This window comes from Ahaetulla prasina, chromosome 4 (assembly GCF_028640845.1).
Source record: "Ahaetulla prasina isolate Xishuangbanna chromosome 4, ASM2864084v1, whole genome shotgun sequence".
NCBI lineage: Eukaryota > Metazoa > Chordata > Lepidosauria > Squamata > Colubridae > Ahaetulla > Ahaetulla prasina.
The window spans coordinates 149255945-149274701 of record NC_080542.1 but is presented as its reverse complement, the minus strand read 5'-3'; the positions used below and the strand labels follow the sequence as shown (position 1 = coordinate 149274701).

General features: G+C 47.6%; 2 protein-coding genes across 8 annotated transcripts in view; both read right to left on the bottom strand.

Annotated features, from left to right (window-relative positions):
• Positions 1 to 365: 365 nt before the first annotated feature.
• On the bottom strand, positions 366 to 5461 carry LOC131196548 (cytolytic toxin-beta-like). 2 transcript variants are annotated; one of them, XM_058179412.1, is made up of 3 exons: positions 5414 to 5461; positions 4461 to 4609; positions 366 to 2050 (listed from the first exon to the last, which is right to left on the bottom strand). In XM_058179412.1, exons 2-3 carry the CDS (start codon positions 4555 to 4557, stop codon positions 1788 to 1790), a joined length of 360 nt encoding a protein of 119 aa, XP_058035395.1. In that variant the 5' UTR covers positions 4558 to 4609; positions 5414 to 5461; the 3' UTR covers positions 366 to 1787. The 2 variants fall into 2 exon arrangements, with proteins under 2 accessions (XP_058035395.1, XP_058035394.1); XM_058179411.1 differs by having other exon boundaries at positions 4461 to 4593; positions 5414 to 5451.
• A 3819-nt stretch (positions 5462 to 9280) lies between these two features.
• KRBA1 (KRAB-A domain containing 1) overlaps positions 9281 to 18757 on the bottom strand; it is a 53175-nt gene continuing 43698 nt past the window's right edge. For 5 of the 6 annotated variants that reach the window (XM_058179276.1, XM_058179277.1, XM_058179280.1 and 2 more), the window contains one exon: positions 9281 to 18394. In XM_058179276.1, the coding sequence (XP_058035259.1) occupies positions 17583 to 18394 (812 nt within the window). In that variant the 3' untranslated portion in view covers positions 9281 to 17582. The remainder of the gene's footprint in view (positions 18395 to 18757) is intronic. The other variant, XM_058179281.1, reaches the window with a different exon arrangement.

Here is an 18757-nt window from a genome sequence, read left to right as displayed (position 1 = left end):
AGGAGAGGGGAGAGTGCTAATTTCCTACACTTCCCTCTCTCTTTTAACCTCTTTCTATCCCTCCCTTCTCCCTCTCCTCTCCCTCTCCCTTCCCTCCTCCACTGCCTTCCCTCTCTCTCTCTCTCTCTCCATTCCTACCTCTCCCTTTTGCCTTCCTCTCCCATCCTTCTTCATTCTCCCTCTCCCTTCCTTTCCTCTCCCTCCTGCCTCTCCCTTCCCTCTCCGTCTCCCATCCTCTCCCCATTTCTTCTGTCTCTCCCTTCTCTCTCCCTCTCCTTTCTCGCTCTCTCTCTCTCTCTCCCACTCCCCTTCTTTCCCCTTCCTTCTTTCCCTCCCTCCCCAAAGATGAGAGAGAAGATGCCGCAGTGACCTTTTGTAATTACGTTACTAAGGCCTGGCTTGCAACAAGCAGCATACTGGAACTGGTACTCTGTGTTTGGAGGCAGATCTTTCAGCAGGAACATCTCCCCAGAGTCCTCTGTCCTCACAGTCTTCCAGTTTTCTTCCCCTGCAACCTTGTACTCTAACAGATAGCTGGAGATTGTAGCCCTTCCATGTTCAGCTGGCTGAAACTTCAGCTGAATACTCAGTTCACTGATCAGGAGAGGGAGAGGTTTTGAGGGCAACTCAGAGTTCTTGCTGACCAGCTCTTCATCTTCATAGAGGTATATTGAGGCTCCTGGGTTGTCCACATCTGGAAGTGAGACTACGGCAAAGTGGACCTTCTCATTGGATTGATTGACGCTGAGAAAGTCTTTGATGGATTTGGCAGCTTGGCGAGCTTTGTGGGTTCTCTCCTGGTCTTCAAACCAGGCCTTGCCTTTCTTCATCTGAGTAGTGGGTCTGATGGACTTAGTTGACCCTGGCAAGAATTGCCCCTGAAGCCAGTCTCTTAAGGTCAACAGAAATGGCTCCTCTTCATGCAAAGAAGTGAATATAAAGGAGACTACGTATCCATTTGGTGGGTCAAGAATGATTTTTTCCAGCATGTTCTGAGATGAGATCACTTCCATATCATCTAGAATAGACAGATAAGATTTGACAAAGTTCATTTCTCTTTTTTTTGCTGTCCAGAAATTCATGGAATCTTTGCCTGTTGAAGGGTGACTGGTTGAGGGACATTAAGAGGTCCACCAGGGTTCCTTCCTCCTGCCCTCCTCCCTGGAAGGAAGGCAACACTCTGGCCAGCTGTTTCTGGAAAGTCTCCTTGTGTTGCCTGCACAGATCCTTGAAGTTCTGGATCTTGTTCTTGATCTCAGGGAAGGTCTCAGCAATGGGACTATTGGCCAGATCATTGCTTTGCATCTGGATTTTGTTGAGTTCCTCCAAGATCTTTTTAACATCAAAGATCAACACTAGGCTAATCTCAGGGACCATTTTAGTTGCTCTGGTGTCCAGTTTGGTCAGCGGGTGGACCCAGACCCACACAGGCACAGCCTTCTCCTAACATTTTTGGTAAAGTGGCGTAAACTTGAATCGCGTCTTTGACGGTGACCGGATTTCTGTCCAGAGAAAAGTCTCCATGGAACTTGCAACTGAATTTCTCTTTCTCCTCCTCATTTATCTTGACCTGTGCTTGTCCTGCAAGTGATAGGATCTTCTTGATTGTAGCCTGGAGTTTTCCATGTAAGGCTTTGATAGTTTTCACTGTCTCTTTTGAAGAAATTTCTCGGTCAAAGACATGAAAGCCTGGGCTCCGTAGAGGATGGCAGTGACTACATGGGTGGTCATGCCCTGCTCAAATATCCCTAGGTAAGAAATATTTTGGATTCCGAGGTGCCTCAAGGTCAGCTGTTCGTACTTGGTGGTGTTTTGTACTTAACGCTGACTCTGGCCTGTTGCTTGGACTTCTTGGTGTCCTGAAGATACTTGGCTGACCCTCCCACTTCAATCATCCCTCCATGGAAACTGGCCTTGAGGGATCCTGAGATGTCCAGGGCATTGAGCTTGTCATCGATGGTGTCGGATGCAAGGAGTTCAGATTCGGTTTTGGGCTGAGGCTTGATGGTCAGGTCCTTCTGAAGAGAGCTGTAGTCCCAAAGGGTGACTCCTGCAAAGAACAGGACAAGACATGGAAATAAATGTGAAGCCTCTCCCCCAGTCTGCTGGGATATGGGAGACAAAGAGTTGCCTCAAGTTTTATCCAGCCTTGAACAGGACAACCTCCTACCTGTTTTGCAAAATATCAGAAAAACCTTAAAGGCTTTTGACTGAGTAGAGAGGAATGGGAATTGCTATGCATCTGTTGATTTCGAGAAAGATCTCCAATTCCCTGGAGTTGTTTTGCATCAGGGCTTCAGAGCAGGGGTGAAATTCATTTACCTTCACTACCAGTGCGCAAAGGTGTGCGCGCAAAAGAGAGAGAGAGAGAGCATAACAAGTGTGCGTGTCCTCCACACATGCACAGAGCCTTCTTCCCTATTCCTGCATTGCTTCAGCTGCTGCAATCCATTGCATAGGCTAGCAACTCAATCTGCCTCCCTTGTCCCTTCAATTGGGTAAGTAAGGGGGGGGGAGCTTTAAAAAATAGTTAATTGGGGTTTTTTAAGGAGTTTTATTTTTTTTTAGACAGCAATTTAAAGTTAAGGAAGTTTTAAATTTAGCTGCTTTTATCTAAAAATATAAATAAAATAAAATAATAAAATAAAATATTTGTGAGATTTGGTGTGTTTCTGTAGTGTTTCATTCTAACTACACAAACATACACAAAGTGGTATGTGGCATTTTGTGTGTGTGTGTGAAAGAGAGAGTCAGTTATGTTGTGTTGTGTTGTGTGTGTGTGAGAAAGTTGATTTTTGAGCTTTTTGTGGCTATGTGAGGTTCCTGCTTGTTGCAGGGGCCGTTTTGGGTGAAGTGCAGCTCCTTTTACATTGTGTGTGACTCAGTTGTGTTGTGTTGTGTGGGTGTAAAGTGTGAAAGTTGGTTTTTGATACCTCTTATTGTTTTGTGTACTTTGTTTATTATTTTTATTATTTATTGTTATTGGCCACGCCCACCCAGTCACCTGACCACTAAGCCACGCCCACCAATTAAGCCACGCCCACAGAACCGGTAGGGAAAATTTTTAGATTTCACCCCTGACCAGAAGGCAAGATAAGAAACAATGGATGGAAACTAATCAACGAGAGAAGCTTTCTAACTGCGAAGACAATTAACCAGTGGAATGGCTTGCCACCAGAAGTTGTGGGTGCTTCATCCTTGGAGGTTTTTATGAAAAGACTGGACAGCAGCCTTGTCTGAAATGGTAGAGGGTCCTGAGCAGGGGCTTAGATTGGAAGACCTACAAGGTCCCTTCCGGCTCTATTCTGATTGATTGATTGATTGAATTAATCAGTGGAACGGCTTCCCACCAGAAGTTGTGGGTGCTCCAACGCCGGAGGTTTTAAAGAAAAGCCTGAACAACCACTTATCTGAAATGGAGGTGGTTGGTAGTGAGGGCTGGATACGCATTCTGGGGGAGAAAGTCCTACCCAGCTCACCACTACTATTAGCAGGCTGTGTGCCCCTGAGCCCTGCGCATTGATGACAGGGCCCGTCGTTGTGGGCTATTGGCCACCAGCCCCTTCGGCGGCCGAATCAGATGAGGAGGCATTGTCAGAGTCAGGGCCAGCATCAAAACAATCTGAGAGCTGCAAGGGAGAAGAGGGAATGGAGTTGTCAGAGATAGAGACAGAGGCAGAACCTGGGCCATCCATCCGCCCTCAGGTGGAGAGTCAACAGCTCCCAGGTCTGGAGGTGGCTGATGAGGAAAAGAAAGAACAGTTGGGTCCCATGCCTGACACGTGGATGTGCAGAAGGCAGAGGAGAGGAGAGCAGTGGAAATCTATAGGCTGGTCCTCAGGACGGAAGAGACACTGCTGCTAGCGAAACCCCACCCTAACTCAGAAGACTGGAAGCCACTTGCCTGAAATGCCATCATTCTGCTAAACAAATAATTCCCTCAACACTGTCAAACTATTCACTAAATCTGCACTATTAATCTTCTCATTGTTCCCATCACACATCTCCTTCCACTTATGACTGTGCTGTAACTTTGTTGCTGGTAATTCTTATGATTTATATTGATATTGATTGTTTCCTGATTGCTTATTTGTACCCTATGATTATCGTGTTATATCATTAAGTGTTAAATTTGTAGCCTATGACCATCACTAAGTGTTGTAAGTGTTGTACTTTGATGAAGGTATTTTTTTCTTTTATGTACACTGAGAGCATATGCACCAAGACAAATTCCTTGTTGTCCAATCACACTTGGCCAATAAATTCTATTCTATTCTAAATGGGGGTAGTTGAGAGTGAGGGCTGGATATGCATTCCCTGTGAGAAAGTCCTATCCAGCTGACCGTTACTACTAGAGGGCTGTGTGCCCAGGAGCCCTAAGCATTGATGGCAGGGTCCGTCTCTCTCCCTCTAGATCCTACAGGGGATGCCCATCCACCTCTTTCTCTTCCAGCTCCTACCTGGGATGACCACATCCTTGCGACAGTCGTACAGCATGCTCAGCTGGAAGGGGCGTCCCAGGGCTAGCATCTCAATCACCTCCTCAGCCATGGCCATGCTCGGCTCCTGCGTGTTGCGGACGCTTCTGGTGCCCTGCAAGAGAGAAGAACTATCCGAAGGAGGCAGAGACTGACAGATGCCTCTTTGCAGTGCATATCCTATCCAGAACCCCCTTTCCTAGGTTTGTTGCCCTCCCCAGTATGAGGTCCATTACAAGACAGGTCCTTTGGAGGGGGATTCCTTCATCCCATGTCTCTCACAGACCCACCCAAAGGATTCAGGCTGCCTTTATTCCTGCTACAAGGCCCCTGGGACAAGGAGGGTGAATCGGGACACCCAGGGGGCATGCAATGGGCACAGGCCACACTCCATCCATAGTTTCTGGCTGGGTAGAGCCGCCCGTCCTGGGTTGGCTGAACAAGGGCCCTCTGGACAGATCTGTGGGGCAGAGGCACCTTTGGGGTGGGGTGGGGTAACAGACTAGCTGAAATGGAAGAGATCTTGGAGGTTTTCTAGTCCAACCCTCTGCTCAACCAGGAAACTGTTCTCCTCCTCCTCCTCTGAATAACAAAGATGGGAGGGACCTTGGAGTTTTTCTAGTCCAAGTTTACTTCTAGTTTACTGAAGCATGAAACTGTCCGTCTCCTCCTCCTCCTCCTTTGAATAACAAAGGGTCTCCTGCTTGAGCAGGGGGTCGGATTAGAAGACCTCCAAGGTCCCTTCCAACTCTGTCATTCTGTAAGATCTCCTGCTTGAGTTTCAGTTCAGTTTCCAGAACTGGAAGTATCCATATTTAACTTTGGAACAAATGCATTCCTGAGGCCGACACATTCACATCTCAAACAGGAAGGAGCATCAGAAACAGCGAGAAAGCTGAGAGAATTATGCTCTGAATTCCGGCTAAATTACTTACTTGCAACAGTAAGCAAAACATACTGTTTTTCAACCTTGTAACTTTCAGCTGCCCGGATGTCAACTTCCAGAATTTCCTAGCCGGCGGTGCCAGCTGAGATATTCTGGGAATTGAAGTCCAGAAAGTGTAAGCTTGCCAAAGGCTGAGAAACTCTGAGGGTTACCCAAATAAGGAAGGGAACTTTCCAGAATAAACACTTGACCAATGCCAAGTTCCCAGAATGTCAAGAATCCAGGACGACAAAACTGGAAAGGTTCCCAGTCTTTGATTGGGTTTAAATATACAGAGAAAGCAGGAAGTTTGAATTGCACCAACAGGAGAGGTTCATATTCCCTGGCCCAGGAGACCAGATTCGTCCTTTGGCTGCGTCTCCAGCTCCCAACACTGGCGGGAAGTTGGTCAAAGCTGTCCGTGGTTTACAGATTAACAGAGTTGAAAGGGACCTTGTAGGTCATCTAGTGCAAATCCCCCTCCCCCCCACCCCAGCCCAAGCAGGAGACCCTACACCATTTCAAGCTGTGGATAATGGGTCAACTTTTCCCTTGGCAGGAAGAAGCAGCCAATTCTTACAACCTGTCGGGTAAATGGCAAGCGGTTTCCTCGGTGCAGCATGGCAAGGTCGGGTGTCAGGACAGAGCCAGACCTGGAGGGCTTCCAAGACCCCCTTCCCTCCCCAACTTAGCCAAGCTTGGAGACGGCTTTGGGAAAGGCAGGCAGGTGATGCCCAGCAAGCAATAGGCAGAGCAGACACGAAAGAGTTCCAGTCCTGGAAAGGATGGCCTTGACTTGGTGCCTTTGACAGTAAAACCTTTTATCTGCAAGAAGGAAAGAGAGATTAGCACATTCGAATCTGTTTACAACAACAGGGAGAAGGACTGATACCTGGAATTCCTCTGGCAGGATCCAAATTCAGGGGATTGGCGGTGTGTGTGTGTGTTTACGGCCGCAGGAGCTCTGCAATGCCCCCTCTCCCACTGTGGGGTGAGAGGGTTGACTGCACAAGACTCCTACCCCCACCTTCCAGGAAGTCTGGCTTACTCCCTCCCTCCCCCCTCCCGCTAGTCGTACCTCCCTCCCTCCCTCCCTCTCTCTGTCTCCCACTGGTCCTCTGTCTCTCCCCCCCCCCTTTACTCCTGAGTCACCTTATCTTCCCCTTTATTGAATCCAGGGTGGGCTAGAAAGCTGCCTGAGGAATCGACTTCCAGCCTGGCGGCTCACTTTCACTGTTACTTTCACTTTCGCTTTTGCTCATGAAGAAACAGACAGGGGTTGAAGGCAGCTTCAAGTTCTGCCTAACCAGAAGGTCTCTGTTTTCATCAAGGGGGACGGAGGCTCCTGGGGTGTTTGCGGGAAAGAGTACCCAGATTTTGGGGAGACAAGGGGGGGGGCAAGACAAACACCCTACAACCAGGATCAAATTGAAATGGTTTCTTTCCCCATCCAGAGCTTCACGGACTCTGGGAGGGTGTTTCTTAAGGTTGGCAACCTGAAGGTGGGTGGACTTCAACTCCCAGCATGACTCGGTCAGGATTTTGAGAAGCTCTGGTCTCTTTCTCTCCATCCATCCATCCATCCTTCCATCCTTCCTACCTACCTACCTACCATTCATCTATCTGCCCATCTAGTTGTTTCTCATCCTTTGCATCTTGAAGATGGGTGGACTTCAATGCCTAGAATTCCCCAGGCAGCATGTTGAGAAGCACTGGTTTTTCTTTTTTCTTCCTCCCTCCCTTCCTCTTTCCCATCCATCCATCCATCCATTTTTTCAATTCATCCATTCAGCTGTTTCTTATCCTTGGCAAATGGCTGGGGTCATCTAGTCCAGCCCTCTGCTCAAGCAGGAGATCCATACAGAATAACAGACTAGAAGACCTCCAAGGTCCCTTCCAGCTCTATTGTGATTGATTGGTTGATTCCTTCCTTCCCTTTCTTCTCCCTTCCCTCCCAAATTGCCAAGGCTGAGAAACATGGCCGTAAATCATTGAACCTGTTTGGGAGCCTTCTAACTCCCTTAGTTTGAAACTGAGGCTCACAGGAACCAGGTGACTCCCCCAAGCCATGACCAGAACTCGTGGTTCAAATAAACTATGGTTTGATGCAGGGTGGGAAGCAGCACCCGGGATCTCCACCATCTTCGAAGAGGATGTGGCGGTCTTCCCAGGTTTTATAGGGTGTCCAGGAGATAAATGCCCATGAGAAGAAAATTTTTGCAAAGGAACATGGAAGTGGTGAAATCTGTTGCCCGTTGAGCACCCAAGGAGCAGATAATTTGCAAGATCCCTGTGAGGGAATTGCGCAGCCAGTGTCCAAAGGGAGTCAGCAATGCCGACAGAAACTTGTCGTTTTATGATAAATAAATGTACTTGACATCTATGTTTACTGCAAACAAGATAGGCAGGCAAATAGGAGTGTTGTGAGGTAAATCATGAGGTAAACTACAGAGTGCACAGGGCAGAACGGAAGAAAAAAGGCAGGGGAAAAAACCTCCCCCTCCACCCCCAAAGCAACCAATCACAGTACAGATTGTCTCAGGCAGGAGCCAGCATTCACCAACTGATCAACTATATAGGGCGGTCGGGAGGCATATTGACCACCAGAAGAAAAATCTTGCAAAGGAATGTGGACAAGGTGAAATCTGTTTCCCATTCAGGCAGCCAAGGAGCGGATCATTGGCACATTGGTGTAAAAAAATTGTGCAGCTGGTGTCCAATGGAGTCAGAGAAGCTGACATGAACTTGTCGTTTTGTATAAATAAATATATTTGACATCTATGTTTACCACAAACAAGATAGTCAGGCAAACAGAGCGTCGTGAGGTAAATCGTGAGGTAAATCATGAGATAAATCATGAGGTACATTGTGAGGTAAATTACAGAGTGCATAGGGGAGACAGGAGAAAAAAGGTGGGGAAAAAGGGGAACTCCCCCTCCACGCCCAAAACTACCAATCACAGTGCAGATTGCCTCAGGCAGGAGCCAGCACTCACCCACCGATCAACTATAATGGTGCATTTCTGGCACATAGCCCAACCCCACAGCTCCAGCTTCTAAACTTAAATACAGGCAGTCCTCAACTTACGACTGTCCATTTAGTGACCGTTCAACATTACAACAGCACTGAAAAAAGCGACTTACGACCCTTTTTCATGGTTATGACCTTTGTAGGATCCCCATGATCATGTGACCAAAATTTGGACGCTCAGCCACTGCTTCAGATTTATGACCGTTGCTGTGTCCCAAACTCACATGATTCCCATTTGCGAGCAAAGTCAAGGGGGAAGCCAGATTCGCTTAACAATGGGGCTGTTAATTAGTCAACTGCAGTGATTCACTTAAAAACTGGGGGAAGAAAGGTCATAAAATGGAGGCAAACTCATTAAACCAATGTCTCACTTAGCAACAGAAATGTTGGGCTCAATTGTGGTCGTAAGTCAAGGACTCCCTCTGCCCACAATCAGAAGTTCAATCCCGACTGGCTCAAGATTGGCTCAGCCTTCCATCCTTCAGAGGTCGCTAAAATGAAGATCTGAATTCTTATGACCATTTGTTACACTTATCAACCATTGCAGCATCCCCATGGTCACCTGATGGACTTTCCGATGCTCGGCAAAGGACTCACATTTATGACAGTTGCAGTATCCCAGGGTCAAGCAATCCTCTTTTGCAAACATTCAGCAATTGGGAAGCTCAATTCACTTAACCCCCTAGCCAAGAATGGTTGTAAATGGGGCAACCCTCAACCTTCTCGCTTAGCAACGGAAGCTTGGGGGCTCATTAGTGGATGTAAGTCAAGGAGTGCCTAGAAATTCTTTTAGAGTTTGCAACAATCCAACCAGCACACGAGTAAATAATTCAGCAGGATTCATGTATAAAAGAAACTTCTTTATATACAGTAATATAAAGCATGATGCATGTATACAATACCCATGCAGCAGAAGCCAGAAACAGAGATCACAGAATCCAGAAGCACAGAATCGATATAATCACAGACGTTATATAATACAGACAGAGGCTATATTGCAAGTCAAAGCAACTCTTATATACAAATCAGTCAAGCTAAGCCACGCCCAGGCTCTGAGCTGTCTGTGTCACCCACAGTCCCCTGTTACCATGTCTATTCCAATTCATGAACTCTCATACACTGACACTCCTCCCTTCATGACTGGAATAGACATAAAACTGAATAACTTAATATTCTTCCAACGGGGCACTCCATCCAATGGCTTGGTCATTATATCTGAAAGATTGTCCTCTGAAGAACAGTGAAGCAAGCTAATTAATTTACATTTGATGGCTTCTCTTACATTACAATATTTAATATCCACATGCTTGCTTCTATTCTTTACTCTGCCAACCTTCATATTGTATCTCTCCAACAGCTGTTCAATTTTCCTTCTTTGACTAAGAACATAAACATCTTTCTCAGTTTTTTGTATCTCTACACCAAGATAGTTTTTTATTTCTCCCAAATCTTTTAATTCAATTTTTTCTCTAATTGATTAGCAAATTCTTTTACCTGTGACAAAACTTTGGCAATGAAACAAAGATCATCCACAAATGCTAATTATTCCCACCTTTTAACGTTCCAGTATATATGCAACCAGCAGCCTTGCAACTCTTGAACCCAAGACCCTTCAATGCCATATCTAAACAGATATTCCAATTCCTGGCTGATGCTTCAGCCCATAAATGGCCTTGTTCAATTTATACACAGTGTTAGGCCTTTTGCTTTCATACCTTGGTGCTTGAACCATGTAAATTTCTTCCTCTAACTCTGCATTGAGGAATGCTGTGGTTATATCAGAATGCCAGATTTTATGATCATGTGCTGCTGCTAACGCGAGTGCCAACCTTATGCTTATACTCTTTACACTTGGTGCAAATACCTCATCATAGTGCACATTTTTCCTTTGTGAAAAACCTTGTGCTACTAATCTTGCCTCCTTATGTTGTTATTGTTATATTGTTATTATATACCTTCATTGTTGGATAGTTCTTCCTTTCTGTACTCCCACTTACCTCCTACAGCTTTGCAACCTTGTGGTAAAGTCATAGATGTGAACACTTTATGTTCACCCATGGATTTCACTTCTTTGTCCATGGCTTCTTTCCATTTCACTTGCTCGATTTTGGGTAGTGCCAATACTTCCTGATAGGTTCTTGGCTCATAGCACACATTACACACCTTAACCTCAGAATACAGAATACCTGTCAGGTGGAATCCCCTTGTTCCTTCGCTCTGACCTGCGTGGCGGTGTATATCCATACACAGCATATGTTTTATGCTCAACTGTCACAACCACTGTTGAAAACTTGTTGACATGAATTCTGAACCTCTGTCAGTTTGCAGTTGACATATCTGTTGTTTATATCTCCTTTCTACCAAGCTTACCCATTGCTTAAATTTCTGTAGCACCTCTATTTTACTCTTTAGTAAATAGCAGAACCCAAACCTGCTGTAGTTATCTACAATCTACCAACTCATACTTTGCTCCTCCCAAACTGCCTTGCATTGGGCCAATCAAATCTGCATGTACCAGCTCTAGAGCTCTTGTTGTCTGCCTTGTGCTACTCTTGCTTACAGGAAATGTCTTGGACTTTGATGATTTACATACTGCGCAGTCCAAGTATGCCTTACATCCTTTTAAATTTAACCCTTCTCCAAACTGTTGCATCTTTTGCAAAACTCTGAAGCTGGCATGGCCAAGCTTTCTCTGCAAGAGATGAATGCATGCATCATGTTGTGGCACATTTCCAAATGTTTGGGCACATTGAACCTTTTGTCCCTGCAACACATAAAGATTATCCTATTTTATACCCTGTTCCCATTTCTCTTTATGAGACATCTCCCGTTTGCAAATGTGGTCTCCAACCCTTTTTGGACTAGACTGGAGATACTCAGTAAATTATGTTCCATTTCAGGTACACACAATATATTCCACAATATATTGCTAAACTTTTTCTTCAGACACGCAATCACCATACTGGCTTTTCCAGTGACTTTAGCCTTCTGGCCATTTGCTAAGGCTACTGCATCTCCTCCAGCTGGATCTGTTCTGAAAAACAATTTAGAATTATTAACAATTGTTTCACTAGCCCCACTTTCTATTAACCATTTGTCTCTGCTATTACAATAGCTAACTTTTGCAACACCAGCATGTCCATCTGTTGTTTCTTTTCTTTGCAAACAGTCTTTGTTTAGATGAGCCTTATCGCTACAGATGGAGTGATCAGCTGTTCTGTCTTTCTGTCAAAAATCTTTGTTGGGCTGTAATCTGATCTCTTCTGATACTCTGGTCTTGGCAGCCATCCTGTTGCTTTTTTCTCTCTGCTTCTGAAATCAAACAGGCTTTAAGGGCTTCCCTTCGTGAGTCCTGTTCTGGTTTGCACTCAAAAACAGCTGAAACAATATCCCACATTTAACACCAACAGCACCTTCTGAAGTTCAGGAATCTGCATGCCACGCTGTTCCAACTCAATAAATAAAGTTTGCCTTTTCAACATATGCTTCTCCACATGCTCATGTGGCTGTAGCTGGACTCTGTACCATTGTCTCGATAATTGCACGATATTGCACAATGCTGACGCACTCACATATACACTTCTTCATTTCAGCCAGACCTCCTTTGCAGTCTTTAAATTAGCTGCATTCAGGAATTGTTCATCTTCTAAACTTAAGATGATGTTGGCCAGTGCCTTATTATGCTGCCTTTGATCTGCTGCTGCTAATGGCCCCTGGGGTGGATTATCAACAATATCCTAGAGCTCCATAGCCTTCAGGAAGCATTTCATTTTTGCAGCCCAAATAATAAAATTCTTCTGTCCAAATCGAGGCAGAGAATTCTCTTTGAAATCAACAGCCATCCTGGCAAGCCTTCTCAGCTTTGTTCTCTTTTATTTATAACGCAGGCTGTCCCTCAGCTTAATTACAGTTCAGTCTTAGTGTGTGGTTGGTGTACTCTGGGCCCATAACCTGTTAAGAGTTTGCAACAATCCAACCAGCACACAAGTAAATAATTCAGCAGTATTCATTTATATAAGAAACTTCTATATATACAATAATATAAAGCATGATGCATGTATACAATACCCATGCAGCAGAAGTCAGAACCAGAACTAAGAAGACACAAACACGGAAGCTATATATAACAGAGGCTATATTGCAAAGACAAAGCAACTCCTATATACAAATCAGTCAAGCTAAGCCACGCCCAGGCTCCGAGCCATCTGGGTCACCAAACAGTCCCCATTGGCTGACCTGTTACCGTGTCTATTCCAATTCATGAACTCTCATACACTGACAAATTCGCTGATGGAACGGCGGAAACGTGGAACCAAATTCCAGCACCGGTCGCGGCTCAATCCTCCCTGAGTTTAAAACCCGCTCAGGATAAACGCATGTCAGAAGAAGAAAAATTATAAATAAATAATAATTAAATAAACTAAAAAAGAAAACAATGAATCAAAATGGACCACTAGAGTCTTTTGCAGTCGGTTTTCTATGTTTCTTCCATTTGGGGAGTGGGCTTTCAGGGAACAATTGATACAGGAGGGGGTCTTGGGAATCCCCTGGCTCATTTCCAGCAGTCCACCTTCCCATGTCTCTGCTGTGGATGATGGGTGACGGATTTTCTTTAAAAAAATTAGTGCATCAGTGATTCCAGGGTCCTATGGTCACTCCAAAGGGGTTTTCCCTGTTGAACTTTTGTCTGTCCAAAGCTGCCAAATATCACACCAAAGTCCATTCCCCCCCCCCCAAATTAGGGTTAGAAAATAAATGAAGGAAAATTGAAAAAAAATTTAAAAATGAAAAATTAACAACCCCCCAGTCCTTGCATCCATTCATTTGGGGGAAGAATTCGACAGCAGGTCGAACGTGCTCAATTAATTACCACTCTAATGGCAGAAGGCAAAGAGGAACTAAAGAGCCTCTTGATGCACGTGAAAGAGGAGAATAAAAAAGTTGGCTTGAAACTCAACATTAAGAAAATAAGATCATGGCATCCAGTCCTCTCAATTCCTGGCAAATAGATGGGGAAGAAATGGAGGTAGTGACAGATTTTATTTTCCTGGGCTCCAAGATTACCACAGATGGGGACTGCAGCCAAGAAATTAAAAGACGCTTGCTCCTGGGGAGGAAATCTAGACAGCATACTAAAAAGCAGAGACATCACCCTGCCAACAAAAGTGCGTATAGTCCTGGTTTTCCCAGTTGCAATGGATGGCTGTAAAAGTTGGACCATAAGGAAGGCTGAGCGCCAAAGAATTGAGGCCTTTGAACTCTGGTGCTGGAGAAGATTCCTGCGAGGCCCTTGGACTGCAAGGTGATCCAACCGGTCAGTCCTAGAGGAGATCAACCCTGACTGCTCTTTAGAAGGCCAGATCCTGAAGATGAAACTGAAATACTTTGGCCACTTAATGAGAAGGAAGGACTCCCTGGAGAAGAGTCTAATGCTGGGAAAGATTGACGGCAAAAGAAGAAGGGGACGACAGAGAACGAGGTGGCTGGATGGAGTCCCTGAAGCAGTTGGCATGAGCTTAAATGGACTCCAGAGGATGGTAGAGGACAGGAAGGCCTGGAGGAATGTTGTCCATGGGGTCGCCATGGGGTTGGACACGACTTTACAACTAACAACAACAACATCACGGGGACGTACTGAGGACTAGAAACTTGATTGTATCCGTCTGGATAGATGACTACCCAGGAAAAAAGGAAGCAGTGCAACGGAGTATTCGGGGCAAATGGTACCCCAGGATTATGCCCAAACCATCTTGCAAAACACATTCTTTTATTTCTTAGATAATTTATTTATATATATATATATATTTAATCCCAGCTTTATTACTTTACAAGGGACTCAAAGGTGGCGGATATACATAACATTCCTTCTTCCTCCGATTTCCCTCACAACAACCCTGTGAGGTGGGTCAGGCTGAGAGAGAGGAAGTGGCCAATGTTACCTCCCACAGCTGGCTTGTGAGTCTGGGGTAGGACTCGAACTCACTGCCACCTGATAATTGGTCCAAAGTGACCAGCCGGCTTTAATGCCTTAAGTGAAACTAGAACTCACCATCGCCTGGTGATTGGCCTAAAAGTCACTGAGAAAGATTTCATGTCTGTGTCAGGACTAGAACTCACTGTCTCCTTGAGATTGGCCCGAAGTCACCCAGCTGGCTTTCCTGTTTTTGAGGGAACTAGAACTCCCAGCCTCCTGGTTTCTAGGCCAGGATCTTCACCCCTAGATCAAACTAGTTTGGCACCCAGCAGTCCCTTCTCCCATTTCCTTTTCTTTTGAGACTTCTGACCTGCCCAATTTCAAAAAGCTCAACGTAGCCTCACAACTAGAAGCTGAAAGCAAAATAGGTTAAAATATTCAAAACCAAACCAAGAATATCCTTCAACCCCGAATTCTCTCAGGCTGGCCAATGCCAGCCAACCTAAAAGAGTTTCGACTCGTACAATGCTAGCATTCCAAGGTTTCCCTGAGGCCATCTAGTCCAACCCCGTCTGCTCAGGGCAGGAATCTAACCTGAAACATCTCTGCCGGGATGCTAAAATGATTCTCCCCAAAAATTGCCTCCCATTCCTGACAAAAACTGTGACTATGGAATTGTTTCAGTTCCACACTTATATTTTGGGTCAGACAATGGTTTTCAATATTGGCCGCTTTTAAGATTGGTGCACTTCAACTCCCAGAATCCCCCAGCCAGTGTGTTTTTAAGAGGGGTGGGCTTTAACTCCCCTTGCTGGCTGGGGGATTCTGGGAGTTGTAAAGTAGCTGAGCTTGAGAAACACCTGTTTAATGGAGTCTTTTGACCCCTCCTTCTCCTGCAACCTAGATCTGCTCACTCAGAAAGAGTCTTTATGGGGGGGGGGGAACAGATGTCAGGGAGAGTTTGGAGCCCCTGGCCCAGGGGTGAAATTCACTTACCTTCCCTACCGGTTTGCAAATGTGCTCGCATGCGGCAGCATCCACGTATGCGCAAAGCCTTCTGCACATGCGCAGAGGCTTAAAATCATCGCAAAAAAGTGGCATCATGATGTCTGCGCAAGTGGGAGGAGCCACCCACAGCTACCGGTTTGCCCGAGCCGGATAGAACCGGCTGAATTTCACCCGTCTCCTGGCCCCAATTCTGCCAATATCTTGTAGGATCTCCTAGACAGCGGCGGAGGGGAGCGGGACAGGACGCAACCGCCCCCCACCCAATTGTTAAACCCCCTCCCCTCTCTTGCGAAGAAGCTATGGAAAAGCAGCCAGTGGGCTCACTTAGCCCACCCACCCCTGCCCGCGGCAGAAAGGAAAGTCACTTTTTGGGACCCTCCAGTGGTGGGAGTCAAATAATTTAACAACAGATTCTGTGGGTGTGGCTAGGTGGGCATGTCTAGATGGTCATATGACTGGGTGGGCGTGGCTAGGTGGGCATGTGACTGGGTGGGCGTGGCCAACTCTATGTAACTCGCGTAGGTGGTACCTATATGGGATCGACAGGGTTGGGGAAGGAATCCCAGAGCCTCCAGGGGATGGGGTGCAGGAGGAAAGAAAGATCTAACATGTGTGTGTGCAATCTTTCCACAGGGGAAGGGAAGGTTTTATCAGTGCAGGAGCGTTGCTGGGGCACACCCCTCTACACCCATCTCTGCCCATTCGTGGCAGAGCAACTTCTCCCTTGCTGAGCGTTAGCCAAGAGGAAGCAGCGAAATCAGTTTTTATTCCTTTGCTAAAGCTGCCGTTCCCTTCTTCACACAGAGGGAGAAATGGGCAATGGCGACCACTAGCATTGTCTATGGAGCTAGCAGCGCTGAGACCACACAGGAATGGCACCACCGTCTCCCTCTCCCTATCGGCTGCTGGGCGATCCCATGTGTGAAGAACGGAACGGCAGCTTTAGCAAAGGAATAAAAACTGATTTTGCTGCTTCCTCTTGGCTAACGCTCAGAGAGAGAGAAGTTGCTCAGCCACGAACAGGCAGAGACGGGTGGAGAGGGGCATGCCTGACCAATGCTCCTGCACGGTTAAACTTTCCCTTCCCCTGTGGAAAGATTGGGGCCTTTTTACTTTGTCCTAGACCGAGGGGATGCTCCGGGCGGCCATTGCATTGAAGGTATGGGCAGTCCAGCTCTCAGCTTCTACTGGCCCTCCAGGTGGCTGCCGCCCAATTGCCCTGCCCTGTCCTCCTCGGATCCTGCTGCTCGCAACAGGGAACGCACTTTTGGGCCAGCCTGGCTGGCAGGTGGCCAAACAGGTAACCCACTCTGTGCCTGCTTCTCTGCTGTTGCCGATGGACCCGGACCATGCCTTGGGTGCTGCCAGCCGGTGCAAATGTACCATTATGAAGCCCCCCGCCCGGAATAGGCAGCGCAAAGGCAAGTTGCCCTTGGCTGTTGCACACTTAGGCTTCGGCCTTTGCTACCCACCCGTGCTGGCCCCCCTCCTGCCACTCCAGCGCCATTACTTTTAGGGAACTGCCTCAAAGATCACACGGCAAGAGAAAAGGCAGCCATGAGTGCTGCCTCCCAGACTGACCTTGGAAAAGCCTGTCCTCACAATTGGACTCCCTTCCTTTCAGCGCTCGTGTGAGGAGTCCTGGAACTTAGTGGCAGCATATTGCATGCCTTAAAGAGCCCGCCGGGGGCCTCAGTGTGCCTTTCTTCCCCGTGGCTCTCATTCCTAAGAATTTTGGGTTCTCGCATGAGAGCTGGGAGGAAGTGCTTGTTTGAGAAAGGGAGTCTGATTGTGAGGGCAGGCTTTTCCAAGGCTGATCCTAGAGGGAGAAAGAGATCAGTGCCCCTTTCCTCTCCATGGCTCTAATTCTTCACGATCTTTAGATGGGCTTTTATTTTGTCAGCCCAAGGATGGGGTGTGGGGGGGAGAAGGGGCTGGGAATGGTATGTAGGAAATCTGTCTCTGCAGCATCCATTGCTTGCCAGCAGGCAGGAAATGAGGTGGCAGAGGCAGGAAAGTGCACTGGGCCCCGGAGACCATGAGGTCGAGGCAAGCGAGGGAGCCAGGCAGAGAGCAGCAGCAGCTATGCTGGGGAAGATGAGGAGTGACTGCGAGGGGTGGGGTGGGCGGGATGGGACGGGGCCAGCACAAAATTTTAACAACCAGTTCACCTGAACTGGCTTGAACCAGCTGAATCCCACCACTGGGACCCTCCCTCAGCAGTGCCTCATGGGTTGTGTTGCTCATGAGACCCCAGCATCCCCGGGGCGGGTTTGCATGCCAGGGGTGTGCAAGGGGCAGAGGGCTCCCGCCATGCTGGACTCCTGCCCAAGCCCCATGAGGAAGGGGACTGCCCCCCAAAAAGCAGGTCGACCACCCAACGGTTCCTCCGGAATGGGCCAGGCAGAGGTCTCCTTCGTGGGGCACCGAGGTCAGGTAGGATGGCGAGTTGCGCCTCGGCAAAATGCAGCGGCCGGGCACGAGCCGCCTCAAGCACGGCGGCTTTGTCGGCCGAGCGTAGCAGGCGGAAGAGCAGCGGGCGCGGCTTGGCAGTTGAATCCTGGCTATGAACTCTCCGGGCACTCTCGACCTCCAATGCCGGCACTCCCGGTGGCCAGCCCAATACCTCTGGCAGGGTCCGTCGGAGGAAGGACACCGGGTCGCCTCCTTCAACCCCCTCGGGCAAACCCAAGAGGCGCAGGTTCAGACGGCGGGAGCGGGTCTCCAGAACCCGGCAGCGGCTCTCCAAGCGCCGGGAGTACTTGACCAGGCGTCGGTTCTCCAGGTGCAGTGCGGCCAGCTCCAGTGCCCAGCCCCGCGCTTCCTGCTCCAGTCGCCAGACGTGGCTCTGAAGGCCGGACAGGTCCCGGCAGAGGCTGCTCACATCAGCGGCCAGACGGCCCAGCTGTTTGGAGAGGAGGGGCTGCGCGACCCCTGACTCAGCCCCATGGGTGCAGTGGCAGAGCCGGGCTGCTTCGGGGTGCCTCTTCTTTGCCTCTGATCCTGAATTTGGAGCTGCAGGGTTCCCCTTGTCTCTGGCTGCGAAAGGGAAGGGGAGAGAATCAGTGTGAGACCCTGCCCTTCTCTCTGGTGGGACTTCATCAATCAATCAATCAAGTGGAATAGAGTTGGAAGGGACCTTGGAGGTCTTCTAGTCCAACCCCCTGCTTGAGCAGGAGACCTTATACCATTTCAGACAAGTGGCTGTCCAGTCTTTTCTTTAAAAACTGATGGAGCACCCAGAACATCTGGTGGCAAGCAGTTACACTGGTTAATTGCCCTCACTGTTAAGAAGTTTCTCCTTAATTGCAGGTTGCTTCCCTTCTTGATTATTTTCCATCCATTGTTTCTTCTCCTGCCTTCTGGTGCTTTGGAAAATAGGTGGACCCCCTCCTCTTTGTG